The sequence below is a fragment of the Electrophorus electricus genome, chromosome 1, assembly GCF_041902795.1.
Source record: "Electrophorus electricus isolate QZ-2024a chromosome 1, ASM4190279v1, whole genome shotgun sequence".
NCBI classification, from domain to species: Eukaryota; Metazoa; Chordata; class Actinopteri; order Gymnotiformes; family Gymnotidae; genus Electrophorus; species Electrophorus electricus.
In genome coordinates, this window is record NC_137497.1 from 28620098 (window position 1) to 28636708 (window position 16611).

At 37.7% G+C, this 16611-nt stretch overlaps 1 protein-coding gene across 6 annotated transcripts in view; it reads right to left on the reverse strand.

Moving 5' to 3' along the window:
* Positions 1-16153, reverse strand: part of tnca (tenascin Ca) — a 39833-nt gene extending 23680 nt beyond the window's left edge. For 4 of the 6 annotated variants that reach the window (XM_027007958.3, XM_081714092.1, XM_081714088.1 and 1 more), the window contains exons 1-7: positions 15906-16153; positions 14306-14393; positions 6109-6660; positions 4212-5525; positions 3621-3884; positions 2725-2840; positions 2135-2288 (exon numbers count right to left, since the gene is read on the reverse strand). In XM_027007958.3, coding sequence (XP_026863759.2) covers positions 2135-2288; positions 2725-2840; positions 3621-3884; positions 4212-5525; positions 6109-6583 — 2323 coding nt within the window. In that variant the 5' untranslated portion in view covers positions 6584-6660; positions 14306-14393; positions 15906-16153. Of the gene's footprint in view, positions 1-2134; positions 2289-2724; positions 2841-3620; positions 3885-4211; positions 5526-6108; positions 6661-6881; positions 6994-14305; positions 14394-15905 lie in introns of all 6 variants that reach the window. The other 2 variants (XM_081714077.1, XM_081714084.1) reach the window with 2 other exon arrangements.
* Positions 16154-16611: the final 458 nt, after the last annotated feature.

The window sequence follows — 16611 nt, forward strand, 5'->3', positions numbered from 1 at the left end:
ACATTTCCTGGCTCTAACAGAAACATGGATCACTCCTGAGAACTCGGCGACTACGGGTGCCCTGTGCTCTGCCTTTTCATTTATCCATTTGCCGAGGCGTCTTGGCAGGGGCAGTGCCACAGGTTTACTATTGTCTCAAGAGTGGCATTTCACTCCACTTTCCTTCTCTACTCTTTCCATCTCCTCTTTTGAATTTCATGCCATTACAGTGTCTTTCCCCAGCAAACGTCTTATCATTGTCATCTATCGCCCTCCAGGTTCCCTAGATCACTTCATTGATGAGTTCAACATCCTCCTGAGTCAATTCCCCATTGAAGGAAATCCACACAACTAGTTGTCATTCTCAACTCATGTTTCTAATCTAACCCAGTCTTGGAGAGCCCTCCTTTGTAACATATGAAGGATTTGAACCTTTCTCTCCCTGGAAGCTACCCAGGTGCTTGTGCAGTCTCTTGTGATTTCAAAGCTAGACTACTGCAACTCGCTACTTGCTGGTGTTCCTCTAAGAGCCTGTAGCTGCCCGCATCAGATTAAAAACCTTGATGCTTGCCTACAAAGCCAAAAATGGACCAGCCCCTTCATACATGAGGTCAATGGTCAAAGCCCAATCCATACGTTGAGTACTTCGAACCTCAAGTATGGCTCAGCTTGAAATACCGTGCTTCAGGTTTCATGGAAGACAAGCATCGAGACTATTCTGTCCTGGTTCCAAGATGGTGGAACGAACTCCCACTTGCTGTTTGGACAGCAGAGTCCAAGGCAGTCTTCAAACGCAGACTGAAGACCCATCTATTTGCAATATAATTAAAGGACAACTAACAATGCTCCCATATTGACTGACTAAATGAATACTTCTTGTAGGGTTTTGTTTATTGTTTGTTTCGCAAACTCTAACATTTATTGTTTATAGCACTTATCATTGTTTAAGATAGACCTTATGTATTTTGTACTTCTAGGTATAGTACCAGTATGTTTGATTCTAACCTACTGTACTGTACTAGGATATATTCTATGAGTAAATGACAAGGCACTCTTGTAAGTCACTCTGGATAAGACCGTCTGCTAAATGTCGTAAATGTAAATGTTCACAAGTATAAAACGCTGCATATGGCATCCTACAATTCAGGTTCCAGCCATAGACATTAAAATTGTCTTCCAGAAAAAATACTGCAGTATACAATACTCGACATGCCCATGTAAAACTAATCTAAATAGGGCAGTTTGTCAGTTTTCGGATTGTTATTTTCCCGGTTTTACTGTGAGCTGGAATATAATTACAGTTACACTAGATAACACCACTATTCATTCCATAATTTCAAAGTAATGTATAAAAGCACAATTTGATCGATTTGTTGCCTTTTTGTGAAGATATAGCAGTGTATGGTAAATCTAAGTTACAGGATCTACTGGAATCATACAACAGAAAAAAAACTTCCGGTAAGATTGGAGCCAGAGTGGAGAGTGGAGCCAGAGGACCAGGAAGGAGCCCACACGGCCACACATTCCACTCCCCAAGGGCAATGCCAACAGTGCAGACAGAGAGGTGGGGGTGAAACAAGGTCAGATAGAGGTCAGGCATGCCAAGAATAGCACAATAGACGACAGGCAGTAACCAGACATGAGTTAAAGGGCCACACTGGCAGCAGACAGGGATCCAAGCAGAGGAAATAGCAGCACCAGAGATTTGAGGGTCTGGTAAAGTTCACTGGGGCCAAGTCAGAGAGAAAAAAAACTAGGGAGAGAGTTGATCTAGAGAGCTGAGGAACATATGTAACTAAAGCAGCAGAGGACAAGGTTGGATGCACCAAAAGTTTAGTCTTAGCTTTTCAATTGTCTCAGAGACCCCATAGGCAAATCCAATGCAAAGAACAACATGGAAATAATACTAGGTCTTATCAAGAAGAACAGCAGACAAATTCAGAGTGTGCCAGATCCTCCATAACATTTTGATCAGTCATTTACAGGTCTGTAAACTGTGGGTTGTATTCATATAGAATTTCAACTAATTCATATACATTAAACTTCTATACCATCAGAAATGTTTTTTTTTTTTTTTTTTTGACTAGCTCGTTCTGTTTATTATAATGACATTATGTGTTACGTGTGAAGATGGAATGCTGGAATGATATATTACTTGTCACTATAGTTCTACTCAGTGGGATCCCTTTGATGTTGTTCTTGATGATGCTGACAGAGACTTCATATTGCTGTCCTGGCCCAAGCCCTGACTGCTCAAAATGCGTTTGGGAAGGAGGTAAAGTGTTCACTATTTTCCCATTCTCTTCTTTCTGGAAATAAAAACACACAGAAAGAAAAACAACCACCTCTCACTCATTGTTGTGCATGTACAGGTCTTAAAATAATCAAGATTGTTCAAGACTTTATTTTAAAGATGATTGAATTGAGGAACTTTTAAGGCACACCTGAGGAATTAATAAATACAGCTTTGTGAGTGCTGGGTGCAGAGATTAGATTTTATTTAATGCTTGAGGATGAGAAAAATGTTATAATTAAATAGTCCAGAGACATTGGACTTAAACATGTGACTTTCTAGTGAAGATGGGTAGCAGTTTTGGTAGAAAAAAATATGTACAGTGTTGATTTTTTTGGTTTGTTTTATATGACTTAGGGGCTCCTAACCAGACAAAATCCCTAAGAGCTTCTCTCCACTTTATAAATCTTTGGGTTCGTTTCCATAGTGACTGAGTAAATAGAGAGACTAACCGTGTTGCGGAAGGTGAGCACCCAGCCATCTAATGGAATGTCCAGCTGTTCCCAAAACACCTCTACAGATGTTTCTCCAATGGATTTAAACTTCAGGCCCTCAGGCTGTGGCAGATCTAATGGCAAATGGCCAAGAGGATTGTGAGCTATTTTAAATTTTCCATTCATACACCGCCATTTTCCCAAGGTTTTCCCTTCTTTCATTTACTACTACAGTAAATTTAGCACCTTAAGTATCATACAGGTTATGGTTACAGTATCATACAGGTTATGCCATTCTCTCTCTCTCTCTCTCTCTCTCTCTCTATATATATATATATATATATATATATATATATATATATATATATATATATATATATATATATATATAAAAAACAGTGCTGTGGAGTTTCCCAAAGCTGTACAGTTTTAAATATTTTTGTCTCTGTAGTGAATGATTTTAAAAGCCCTACTCACACAAAGGGTTTAAACTGGTGTCACTCAAAAATAAAATATAAGCCAAAATGCTGGAGCACTGCAAACTCACTCACACTATTTACAATACACAGGTTAATAATGATCACATAAGTAATGCTTTACTGTATACTCAAAATTCAGGAACGGGTGGTAAAAGTAGAGGATATAATTTTATATGGTTCTCAGTTTTGCAGTTTCTACTGATAAGATCATAGTTTGATTGAGGGACCTACGTCTATGATCAGGTCATCTACTGTATGTGACATTTACACTTAATTTTGAACTAAACACTCAGAACATGTCACATAAAACATCCATAGACCTACCATTTCATAACAGTTAATACCGATATGCTTCTTAATAATTAAGAAATATCCATTTATTTGATAGTAATAGATGTGTAATAATGTCATTCATTATCATGATGATGGGCTTACTTGTGGCCACTCTGGTACCAACTGGAATACTTTTCTTATTATCGAGGATGGCATAAACGTGGATGGAGTATTCAATGCCAGGCTCAATTTCAGTTATGGTTGCAGTTGTGAGGTCCCCAGGCACACGAACATCCAGCTGCAAGCCATCTGATGATGTGGGAATGTAGGTGATCAAGTATTCTTTCACCAGCATCTCATTGGTCCAGGTCAGGTTCACAGTCTTTGGGGTTATCTCACTGATACTCAGGTCTTTTGGTGGAGATACTAGGAAAGAGAAGATTGTAGGAAAGAAGAAAGAGCATGTATATAGTACATTTTTAGAGCACATTTTAGTGAACGTTTATTGTTAATTTTCCACTGTTCACTATTCATAGCTACTGATTGTATACATGTACAAAAACAATCTTGTTTTATGGACGTATTTCCTATTAGTAAAATAATAAGATTCCTTACTGCAAATATCATTGAGTATTCTGTTTAACATGCAATGTGCAACGTGAACATAATTTTTGGATATTTAGCATATACCTAGCATTTTAGAAATGTTATTTTAAACATTGTTATGGATATTTATATAGAACTTTGCCATACCTTCTGAACAGTCCTCACCAATGTAGCCTTCATTACAGACACATTGTCCATCCACGCACTGGCCCAGTCCATGGCAGTGCTTTGGACATTTTCTTTCACTACAGTCATTGCCCCCAAAATCTTCATCACAGAGACATACACCTTTGATGCAATGCCCATGGTTGTTGCAGTTTGCAGGGCAGGTTGTAATAGAGCAATCCTCACCTGTGTAGCCCTCCATACATATACAGTGGCCATCCACACAGTGTCCATGTCCTAGGCAGTCATTCACACATTTTAACTGACTACAATCCTCCCCAGTGAAGCCTTCATCACAGATGCACTGGCCTCCTACACAGTGGCCATGGTGCAGACAATTGTTTGGACAGCTCAGCTCACTGCAGTCCTCACCCCAAAAACCTGCAAAGCACACACACGTCCCATCCACACACTGACCCTGGCCACTGCAGTCAGATGAGCAGGTTTTAACACTACAATCCTCAGCTCCAACTCCTTCCACACACACACACTGTCCTTTAACACAGCGACCCTGGTTGTTACAGTTGTTGGGGCAGGAGAGTTCTGAACAGTCGTCTCCCTGAAAACCAGCATTGCATTCACACTTGCCATTGACACATTGTCCTCTGTTAAAGCAATTGTTCAGGCAGGAAAGAACACCGCAGTCTTCACCCTGGTAGCCATTGTTGCAAATGCAAATCCCATTAAAACAGTGACCTCTTTCATTACAGTTGTTTGGGCAGGTCAGTGTTGCACAGTCTTCACCTGTATACCCGGGATTACAAATACACTTGCCATCCACACAGCGGCCATGCCCCGTGCAGTTTTTGGTGCAAACTCGTTCTCCACAATCTTCGCCTCTGAAGCCTTTGTCACAAAGGCAGGTACCATTGACACAAAGTCCACGGTCATAGCAGTCATTGGGGCATATAAGCTCTGAACAGTCAAAACCAGTCCAGGGGTCATAACACACACAATCTCCATCCACACAGTGGCCACGGCCTAGGCAATTGTTGAGGCAAGCTGTCTTTGAGCAGTCGTCCCCAGAGAAAGACTCAGCACAGACACAGATTCCATTGATGCACTGCCCATTGCTACCACAGTCAACAATGCAGATTTGCATACTGCAATCCTTGCCCGAATAGCCATCAAAGCATTTACATTTCCCATCAACACAATGGCCCTGGTTGCTGCAGTCATTTGGACAATCAGACAGCGTGCAGTTGGGGCCCTTCCAGCCCTTGTCACAGATGCATGCACATATTTCAGTGCTGTAGTTTCCATGACCACTGCAGTAAGGCTTGGTTCCTACCTCTCCTAAACAAAAATGATAAACATTTGAACATTATAATTAGTATTTAGTCTTTACAGTAACTTTTCCCATAGGTTTTTCCAATAACCTTCAAAACAGCCTTAGATAACGCAAAACAGGTGTTCAGAAGAGATCATCTTATTTCACTTAGAAAAATAGCAGTATTCAGACAGTTCCCCAACACTACAGTTGATTCACCAAGTTCACTACTCATGTAGAGCTACAATTAATCACCAAGTTCACTACTCATGCAGAGCTACAATTAATACGTGCATAGCTACAATTAATACTACACCAAGTGACATTTCTTTGCTGGAAATTATGGTGGCTGTACTACCAGTTACAAAAGGCATGTTCCACTTTTTAAAATACAAATTAGCAATGTCTTCCCAAAGACATACAATTACTTTGCTAAACAGCTTTAGCACTGTTTTCACATTACACAGTGAGGAATACAAAAAGCAGCTTTATGCCTGTTTTCTGTTTACTGTTTTAAATCTGCATGAGTTAGGTCACGCTCTGATACACAGGTTATACAATGTCTTCATTTTAAACAGATTACTAAGTGCTTGGTAATTTGAATAATACCTGTGACCTGTGCTCCACAGCAGGTAGAATGCCCTCCGCATCGCTCTCTAAGAGTAGATACTTCATCCTCTAACATTTCCAGCCGGTTCAGAAGCTCTCTCAGTTCAGGATGGCCATCTGTACAGCCACATGCCTGCTTGGGAATGTTAATGCGGTGGGTGAAGACAATCTCATTCTGTCTATTAAAGGCGTAGTCCGTGGCCTGTGATTCTACTGTTGCATCTCTTGGCTCAAGCTCTGTAAGACCTGGAGAATCTAGGTCCACAGAGCAGAAGGAGCTGGCTGGAACATTAATATTATAGACATGGCTGTAGATGAATGACTTTTCAGGGCTGGGCTGGGTGACATTTTGTGTACTTGGGACTGTCATCTCTTGCCTTTGGTGCTGTAGAACCTTCTTTACCAAGCCAGATTGATTCAAAGTCATTAGAGTGGCAAAGAGCAAACATCTCAGAAGCAGGTCTTGTGTTCCCATGTTACCGGAGGTTCAGAATTGCCTCAAGTGAAGCCTTTTTGTGGATAAAATTGGTAAACTGGATAAACTGGAACTGTCTGTTATAAACCAAATAAACATGAGTATAATAAGATGAAGAAAACTAATATTCTTCTGAGGTTCTATGGAATAATATTAAATATAGACATTTGCAGCTTCAAGAGGCATTATTGCAGATCATTGCATTATGACAATAGATAAATACAAGTATAATTTGAATACGCTAATTTACATTTACATTTACAGAAATTGGCAGATGCTCTTATTCAGAGTGACTTACAAAAGTGCTTTGTCATTTACTCATAGAATACATCCTAGCCAGTACAGTACATTAGAGTCCAAGATACCAATGAACTTGAGTGGTGTTGAAATACAGGGATCAATGCTGATGCCTAGAAGTGCAAAATACATAAGCTCTATCTCAGACAGCAATCAGTGCAAAAAACAATAAGTACTAAAGTTTCTGTTATTCAACAAAGGACCAGTCAACATCAGTGCAATAAGTAATAATAATTTTAATGAAGTTTCAGTTAGTCAATATAGGACTAACTGAAGCTCTAGTACTTATTGTAGGGTATTGTTTATTGCACTGATGGTTAGTGCTCCTTTCTTGATTTTGGCACACTGTCGACTTGAGTGCTCTGTTGTACTATGACAGCGCATAAGTGAATAAACATCTGTGTGTCTTAGAGAGCAAGAGAAGAGAGAGAAAGAGAGAGAAACTGAACAAATGTTAGGCAATACACACAGGCAACATAAAATGAGGCTAACATAAAAATCGAAAGTGTTCCTTTTTGGCCAAAGGAAAAAAAAATTAGAGTCTTTAATCTTTTCATTTTTCCATTTTTCCTTTCTTTTTAACATTAGAATGAAGCTAAAGTAAAACAGGTTAACATCATCAACACCTTTCAAACTGCCAGGTATATAGTGTGTGTGTGTGTCTATATATATACCTTATGAATGGTCACTTACATTTAGAAGTACATTTAGTGCACCTAGTGTATCTTTTATGTTTGTTTCTCCAGTAATCATAGAATAAAACTAACCTACCCATTATTTCACCCCTCATTTGATGCTGATGCTAACTCATCAAGTGACAGATAACAACTGGATGATTACTTTACATCATATCACATTACAATGGGTGTCACGTTGCTGCTGGCCCGAGTGCCGATGTGCGTGGATCAGGACACACAGACTCCCTCGACAGTGACGTACATTTATTAATATAGAACACATACTATAATGATGGCACTCACACACAACATTAATGACGGACATGACTATACATTTAACTGAGCACAGGCTACACAACATTTAACAATGACTACACAAACGTTTTAACAGACTTCAGCAAACAATGACCAACACAATGCACACACTAGCAGAGGTTTAAATAGACACATGACGGTAACCCTGTGCAGATGTTTGCAATCACGGAGGGCCTGGCTACAAATGACGGTGAACTGCCCTGCACATGGCAGGCCATACCACATGACTCATGGGGGGAGAGCGACCCATGACAAGGGGACTTTTACATTTTTCTGTAATTTGTCAAATACAAACTCTTGCTAAGTTAATTACTGATGTGTCATTAGTATTTTCAGGGGAAAAAAATAAAATTTCAGAAAAATCATTAAAAAAAATGCCTATGATCATTTTTTTAAAAATGTGTCACACCTGCATTCTCTAGTGAGGTCTGCCAGTCTGCCTCACTGGTTTATTAACCACTGGCCATTTTCCCTCTTCACCTAATAGAGATTACCTGGGCTCTTTAAAAGGCTTCCTAGTTTTTGGGCTCTTTGTCAAGTCTCTGAGTCACTAAGCTATTTTCCTCCTGTTAGTAGTCTCTGTTTTTTCCTTTTTCCCTCAGACTGTTTTAGACTCTACCTTTTGGCCACCTCTTATATATCTGACTGCCCCTGATTGAATATCAAACTGGTTTTGATGTAGTTTTTGCTTGCCTCTGAAAGCCTTGAATAAAAATTCAATTTATAGTACCATTTTGCTACATGAATGGACTGGCTGAACTACAATGCCCATCTGTGTGCCGAAGAAGACGTTGCCACAGAGGAGCCTGCTGCGGCGGTAGTGGGCTTTAGCAGGGACAAGACTCGATGAAACAGATGTTTTTTATTTAACATGCAACACTTATGCAACACTTAACACATATGACATAGCTCGTAGGCTATATTCTCATCAAACACCAACAAACTTACTATGACACATGAGACATATATACACTCAAGACGATTACACATAATACGGAACAGGTGGACGACACGAGAGGGCATGGCAACACAGACAAACACACACACACACACACACACGAGACGTTTGAGGAGGGGGAGGGGCTGTAACGTGACTCCTGCTCACTCACATAGCTGCGCTATGAGCCTAGCAGCAAACCTCAGAAGTGGGACTGATTTGAATCAAATTAAGGTCATGCCAAAAAAAAAAAAAATGACGCTTGGGTTAAGTACAGAAGTACAGATCCTAAATCCTATGGGTACACCAAATGCATCATCAGTGATATGACCTGGGGTCACTAGGTTTCAGGTCTTTCAACATCAGACACCCTCACCCAGGCGACCCAAACAAGGCTGATCAGATCTCAGCTTATGTCCCAGCACCAGTCACCCACAGATCTAAAGCCACTTTTACTGCAGCTTCAGTTGCAATTTTAAGGCCTTCCTCTTCACCTCCCTTCAAAAACAAGGAGGGTTAGAGCTTTGCGCAGTGAAGACCCGGCAAAGCCTCTATATTCTATATTCTGTAACAATAAAGAAACTGTAGTTTGCTAATATGCAGCTCTCGGTTTAAACTTCTGTTTGCTACTCATCCATCAAACAGTTTCATGATCAGGGCATGATCAGGGTTTGGTTTCTCTTATCATAAATTATTTTGATCATGACAAATGTGTTGTGAAAATCTGACATCATGAAAACCCTAAATGAAAGTACTTGCACAGTATGGGCTTATCGAGACAAATATGTTCAATCCCGTTGACACAGAAATGAAAATTCAAGATGGTGTACAGGATGAAAGGATGTGTTGTAGCATGTTATGATTTAGCAGATTTTTCCAAATCTAGCTGGTCCTTCATCCACTGAACAGTCTTCCTCAGCTGGGAAGGGAATGGAAGTGGACAAAATAAATATGAGGAAACCTTTCAAGAAGTGAAAAAGATGGAGATATCACACCCTGTTGATCATATATTATGACCAACAACTACTATTTAAACTTGCATGCAATGCCCCACAATACAGAACTGATGCATTAAATTCAGGCAGAGCTGGGTTTCTAGCAAGGGACAGAAACTTTTGAATTCATAAGTCCATATCACCTTGCAAACACAGATTGTCTAATTTATCATTAGAAAATGACATGCCTAGGAAACTGCACTTTTTGCATTGCAGAATATTTGAAAATAATACTGGTATATTGACATCAACTGGGAAAAAGAACATTGCTGAAAAGCATAGAGTCCAATGAAACATACATAAAACTCCAAATGCTACGTTCACCTACCCATGAGCATGACAGAATGATAAATCTCTTATTGCTGGCAAAAGTTGCATTCTCTATATTAAGCCACATTCTAATTACTTTTGTGAATAAACTCAGATTTAAAATATAGATGATTAAATTTATTGGTAACATTTTAAGTTATTAGTTGAATCAGTTTGTATGTTTAGGTATCAGTGATATGAAAAGATATAGCTAAGAAGATAAGTGTTTTAACTTTTAAACCTAAAGTTTGATATTTTAAAAAATTTTGATTTTGCTCACAGTGTACAGAGTATCCTGAAACACATGAGAACAATAAATCAGAAACTGGCTGCAAAAACTGTAAACAAAGACTGGATTGGGGGTAGATTACCCACAATCATTCAGTTTCCAAAATCTTATCTTTTAATCTATAGAAAATGGTCATAGAACGTCAGGAAATCAACTTGCATTTAAGCTTTTGCAGTGACAACTCCAGTCTCCTGACTTTGTATGGAAAACATTTTTATAGGAACTGTAGCAAGTAAAGTGGCTGCAAATGGGAGGATGTGCATGATAGGATGCAGAGATGTGGCAGAGATTCAGTGGTGAAAGGCACTAAACTGGATTCTAGCCACCAGATTGCTTAGGACTAGCATACTCTAAACTAGAATATTAAAATTCTGCTTCCTCATATTTTTCACTGAACACCCCCATTCTATCAAGGGGAAGAAAAAAAAACCCTAAATTCCTATGTTTTAGAGAAGGATAATTAGACAGTCATAATATTCCTGGCCTTTTCTGGGCTAGAGCACATCAGTATTCTGTCCTTAGTACCATAACAACATGCACAGAGGCAGCGACTTTTCACTCTCTGAGTCAATGCTATTTATTTATTTATTTATTTATGCTCAATTTCACATATTTTACTCAAATACTCCCATGAACTATTTAAAAACAGGTACAGTGTGTATTTAGCTGAATCTTAAACCAACTGAGAATGTGCGTTGACCAGATCCTGCTTGGTTTAGATCTCCAGTGTGAAGACAGTGTAGATGGCACAGAAAAAAAAAAGTAGGGCAAGACAGCTGGCATGCAGGCCAGCATACGAAGTGTCCTTCACAAGCTCTGTCTGCCAAATATCTCTCTAGCAAACACCCAGTCACTGGAAAATTAATTAGACAAAAGTCTCTTCAGACAAAATGGGAAGCTGTGTTATGATTGTCACAGCGAAGGGGCTGGACAGTAGCACTTAAGAAACTGCAAACCTCATTACAGCACATTATTTTAATAAGATAAATACAGTTCTACAGTGTTGTCTACAACTTAAGTGCTACAAATGAACAATGTAGTAGTGAGGCTATAGTGTCCCTATGCCATAAATCAGCAACCACTGTCCCTGTACTGAAGAAATACTTTCACTTCAGGATTAGAGTAACACAAGACTACATAGTAAGCATTCTTACCTTATAACAGCAGAATGTTCACATCACTGCAGACCTCTCATAATCTAGCACCACCTCCTCTCAAGTGTTGAAGGCACAATATCTATAGTTTCTATAATATCCTTGAAGCGTTTCTGTGAAATTCTGCTCCATAATCTATAAAAATCATCCTGATATACCTACTTTAATGTCATTCCATCATTTACCTGCAAGCCGATACCAGCAAGAACACTCTCATGCTTCAAATGTAGTATTAGGAAGCTTGCCCAAGTGATGGTGTCATGGACTAGACATATAATCTAGCTCTAGCTTCCATTGTGTGGGTCAGTATACTATATAATATCCTAGTGTATGTGACTATAATTATAGAATGTATAACAAAAATATAGACCATGGATATTTTACAGTGAGGGCAAAACTGCCTGCTATAGAATAAAAATATGCATCTATTGCAATTTCTTTAGATTTGCAACATTTTTACATCTGCAATAGACTTGTGCTCTTTACTTTTAATGTGCAATACATTGTTGGTATTGGGACTACACAAAGTACATACATTACATCTCTCACTCTGGTGCTTTTGCACAGAGTTGTACTTTATTTATGTACTCAGAAAACATTAGATAATGTTTGTGTGACAATACCCTTGGCAAAAATGAGCCCAAAATATTCCTTTAAAACCAGTTTGTTTAGCTTTCAAGTGGTTAACATGTTACCTTAAAATTAAAACATGATCTGTGATAGACACATTCAGTCATTTCCTGTACCCAGTTACATTTCTGAAGTCTTGCTGCTATGTTGAACAAATGAACAAATTGAACTTTAACATTACTGGTCACCCCTTAATGAGCCCATAAATATGTCATGTAATATATCATTTCATGTAAACAGACCCATTGTCATTTACAGTTGTGTTATTCAAGATGTCACTTGAATAAGTGGGGTTGAAAAAAAGGTGCTTCCTCCAAAAGTAAAAAGTATATATAAAAAGTAAATGTTTTCTAATCTTAATTTACATAAACTCTCAAAAAAGGTTACTGTGTACTGCTAGAATTGATTATTTATACATTGAGAATCAGCTCTAGATATAGACTGGGCTTATCTCAGAATTGTTTAAAGAGGCCCTTAAAAGTCATAACATGGTATCAAGAAATCTTCAGAATACTGAATCTGAAGAATAATGAGCTATAGAATATGACACTGGCAATCACATTCACATGCATTTATCTACTAATAGCCACTAACTCTGGACCAAGAGTTATAGGTTCTTTTACAATATGTCATCGCAGTCTGGATCTTTTGTACTTAAACAGCATTATTTTCTTGACCACAGGAATTATAATACAGCATGCTATCTTTTCTAAATACTGTGAATTAGATGTAAGGAGGTTTTATTCTAGGTGGCACTAACTGAAATAGATATCTGCTTTATGATCCACAATTATGGTATCTTTATTACTTTTCTTGGTCCTAGTAATATAGAGGGAAATTTCCCACATGGAAAAGAGGGATGAGGAATCTTGGCTTCCATTTCAGGCCATCTGTTTTCCCTGGTCCACAGCAGCACAGGCCTAATGTGTGTGTGCGTGTCGCAAGGTTAGACTGGAAGAATCCAGACCTCCAGACATTCTTACTATTAGTTATATTTCCCCTGGGTAAACACATGCTTCTGTGGAACTACAGACTGCTTATGATTATTCTCAGACAGAGAATATACAAGTGTTGTTGATCTAATCTTTAAAGTGCAGCCGAACGGCTTTTGACTGTCATATTGTGTATAAAGCTTTTTTTTTTTCAGACATTTTAAGAGTCAAATTTTTTTTCATATAAAAATAGGTCTAAAAATGCTATAGAATTAATAGGGGTATTTAAGACATGTTCTTTAAAAGTATTTTCCTGAGAAATTAAATAAAGCAGTGAAAAGAAAAAGGTGTTAAAGTTAGCATCATAAAGTTGTCATCTGAATATCATTACATACATACCTGAAAGGACCTGCACTTCTGCTCAATAAATATTTCCCTCATAACATCGCCACACTATATTTCTCTCAGTCCAATTAAATAAGGATGGTTTACATTTACTTTGAGACATATGTCACTCACTCACTTTCCTTTGTCACTTTCAGCAAGTGTCAGCTTTCAAACAAAAATATTTCACATATACACTGTTCTTCAATCAGTATGCCCCACTGGACAACAAGCAAAATTCACTGAATGAAAGAAAACGTAACTGACCAATTTGCATTAGGTCATTCTTCTACTAGTCCTTCTCTACATGTAATAAATGATATAGCCCTGATTGGAATCCTGTCAATATGATACATTCCAAGTAATTACAGTGGAGATTGTTTCATTAAATAATTATCTGACAAACAAATGGGGAAAATGATTGATTGTAGAGACTATTGTAGATCAGAGTCTAAATTATTTTTCTTTATTTTAATTTTTCTTTTATTTATCTTTTAGTTTGATGCTCTCTTGCCTATTCAACAAACTATGTATGTATGTGTAAAACCACGCAACCATAGTTTGCCCACATGTAATTTAGTCACTTGGAGACTAACACTTGTACTGAACCACTATTCTTTCACTAGGAGATAAATTCTTTTCTCACAATATGACAACCCAGAAATTAGATGCTGGCATTAAATGATTGGTAGAGAATGTCGAACCTGAACATGACTGAAAAAACAGCATTCACACTGAATAAATCTAGAAACATACAATATGGGCATATTTGGAGATATTTGAAATGCATTTACAGTACTCACTTTGAATTGCTTTGATTATTGGTCTGATAAGATGATGCAAGTATAAAATGGGTAAGCTCTTTTGTTGTCCTTTCCTGTTTTGGGGGCTCTGGATTCAACAAAGAAACAATGAGTAAGGGTCAGACATACCAATGATTTGCCACTGTTGGGAACAGAAAGAACTCCCTCTCTCCCTAGTCAATCCTACAGAGGAGGTGCATGTAAACTTTCCTTCCTCCTGCAGTCTAGCACAACAGACAATTTACATACTGTCTATTCATTTGAATGTATAGAACAGGTTAGATTTGTCCTTTTGATTTTAAATCTTACTTTGTCATAAGTCAGACTTATTTCAGTCTTGTAAAAATGCTTGGGAATACTTGGAGTGGTGTTAAATATATATATTAATGTTTGGATTTTATGATAAAGAAAGGTTAAACAATAGGTTTAAAGCAGGGATAATTGCGTTTTTCTTTCTATTTTAGAGCACATCTGAGTGTGGTCATATACTGCAGATCAATGAATGAATTGTGGTGTATCAAGCCCTCCATGAACACTATTTTGCCTTTCAGCTTTTAAGGGACATTATGGGAGATTCACATACAGCTGAGCTTGGCAAGTTCATGTCTAAGAACAAATATATGATAGATAATAAAAAAAACAGCCAATATATATTGTTTTATTTTCATATATGAAAATAAAACAATCTGAAGCAAAGCCTGAAAAGGAACATTTCATATGATAAATTGCAGTAATAAATGTAGCAGTAGAAACAATTATGGTCTTAAGTTTTCTGAGGAACAGACGGAGAAGACCAGAGTAAATGTGCCTATTAAGCATGCAAAGGGCATCAACATTTAATCAGTTGAATATATAATATAATTCACTCTATTTGAAATATAAACATAAAAGTAAGTATTTCCTGCTTCTGCCACATTGTATATTTGCAAAAAGAATAATAAGAATATAAAAATCATAAAGCTATAGCACAGTATATAGAAGGCCTCTTTCTTGATGAATTGTCTCTGGTACCATAGGGCATGAAGTAATGGAAAGCATATTACTGTGAATCTGAGGGGATGGAATCTGATTGGTAGCATGCTGTTTGCATGATGGAAAAAGTCATGAGTCACAGCACTAAATTCTGCCTCATTATGTTTCAGTGGTTATTTGACTGCTAAGCAAAATGACTGGTATTGAAATGCATCTTTTCCCCTAAAACAGAAAGTCTGATTCAAGTACAAGATTAAGATTAAAATGCTGTGAATAAGTAGTTTATTTAAACACATTTCAATTATTTTAATTTCCTAATTTCATACAAGCACACATATACAGACTGTTTCTTATTCATTCTACAGACAGACAACTCTACACCATTAAAGTGCAGAAGGGAGCACCCAAGCAGCAGAATGAAGAAAAATAATATCTCTATAGGAAACCCTAGCTGAAAATGTTTTAATTAATGTCATTTGATTGACATTAATGTCTATTATACCTGGGCATATGGGCCTGAGAAGTATTTCATCATATTCAAACACCTTCTATTAAAAAAAAACAAATGAATCAACAAAGAAATTAGAAAAACCTTGCAGTGTATATATAAACAATTAGTGAAACTTACCTGCACCAAGCACTGCTATACAGTTGAGCATTCAGGTGAATAACCCATAATTTAAAAATGATTAAAGGAATAATGAAAAACAAAGGAAAAAAAGAAACAACCAGCTGTTTGTATTTCGTACTGTCTACCTCTCCACATGCCCACTGGATTTAAAACCTCTCTTGACTGAGTTAAACCTCTGTCTGTATTCCACACAGCACAGTATGCCTTGCCTCTGGATTTATGTGTGTGAGAGAGTAAAACGTGAAAGAAAGGATGAATGAGCTCCGTCTCTTTAACAGGGAAGAGTTTTGTCAGACCCTTGTGTATAACAAGGACTGCCCTTAAAAAGCCCCCTTTTTTCTTATTCTCTCTCACTCCCTCTTTCTCTCGCTGCCTCTCCATCATATAGTTTTGTAGATGCTGGTGTTCTATAGCTCTGAGCAATGACAATTGCTTAGCCATGCTGTGCGTGTCCGTGCATTTGCATATGTGCATGTGGGGGTGGGTGTATGCGTCTGTCTTTCTAAATGTGTCTTTCTCTGTGGTTGATGTACAATAATGAATAAATCTGGGCTTGATTTAGCAAAAGCACAGCTGAGTCAAAATTTGTTTCAGTATTTTTTTAGGATTTTAGGATTTAATGCAGAAATTTAAGAAATCTGAAACCTATTTAACTTACTTCAACAACAGTGATGCAAATAAACATTATTACAATAAAAATATT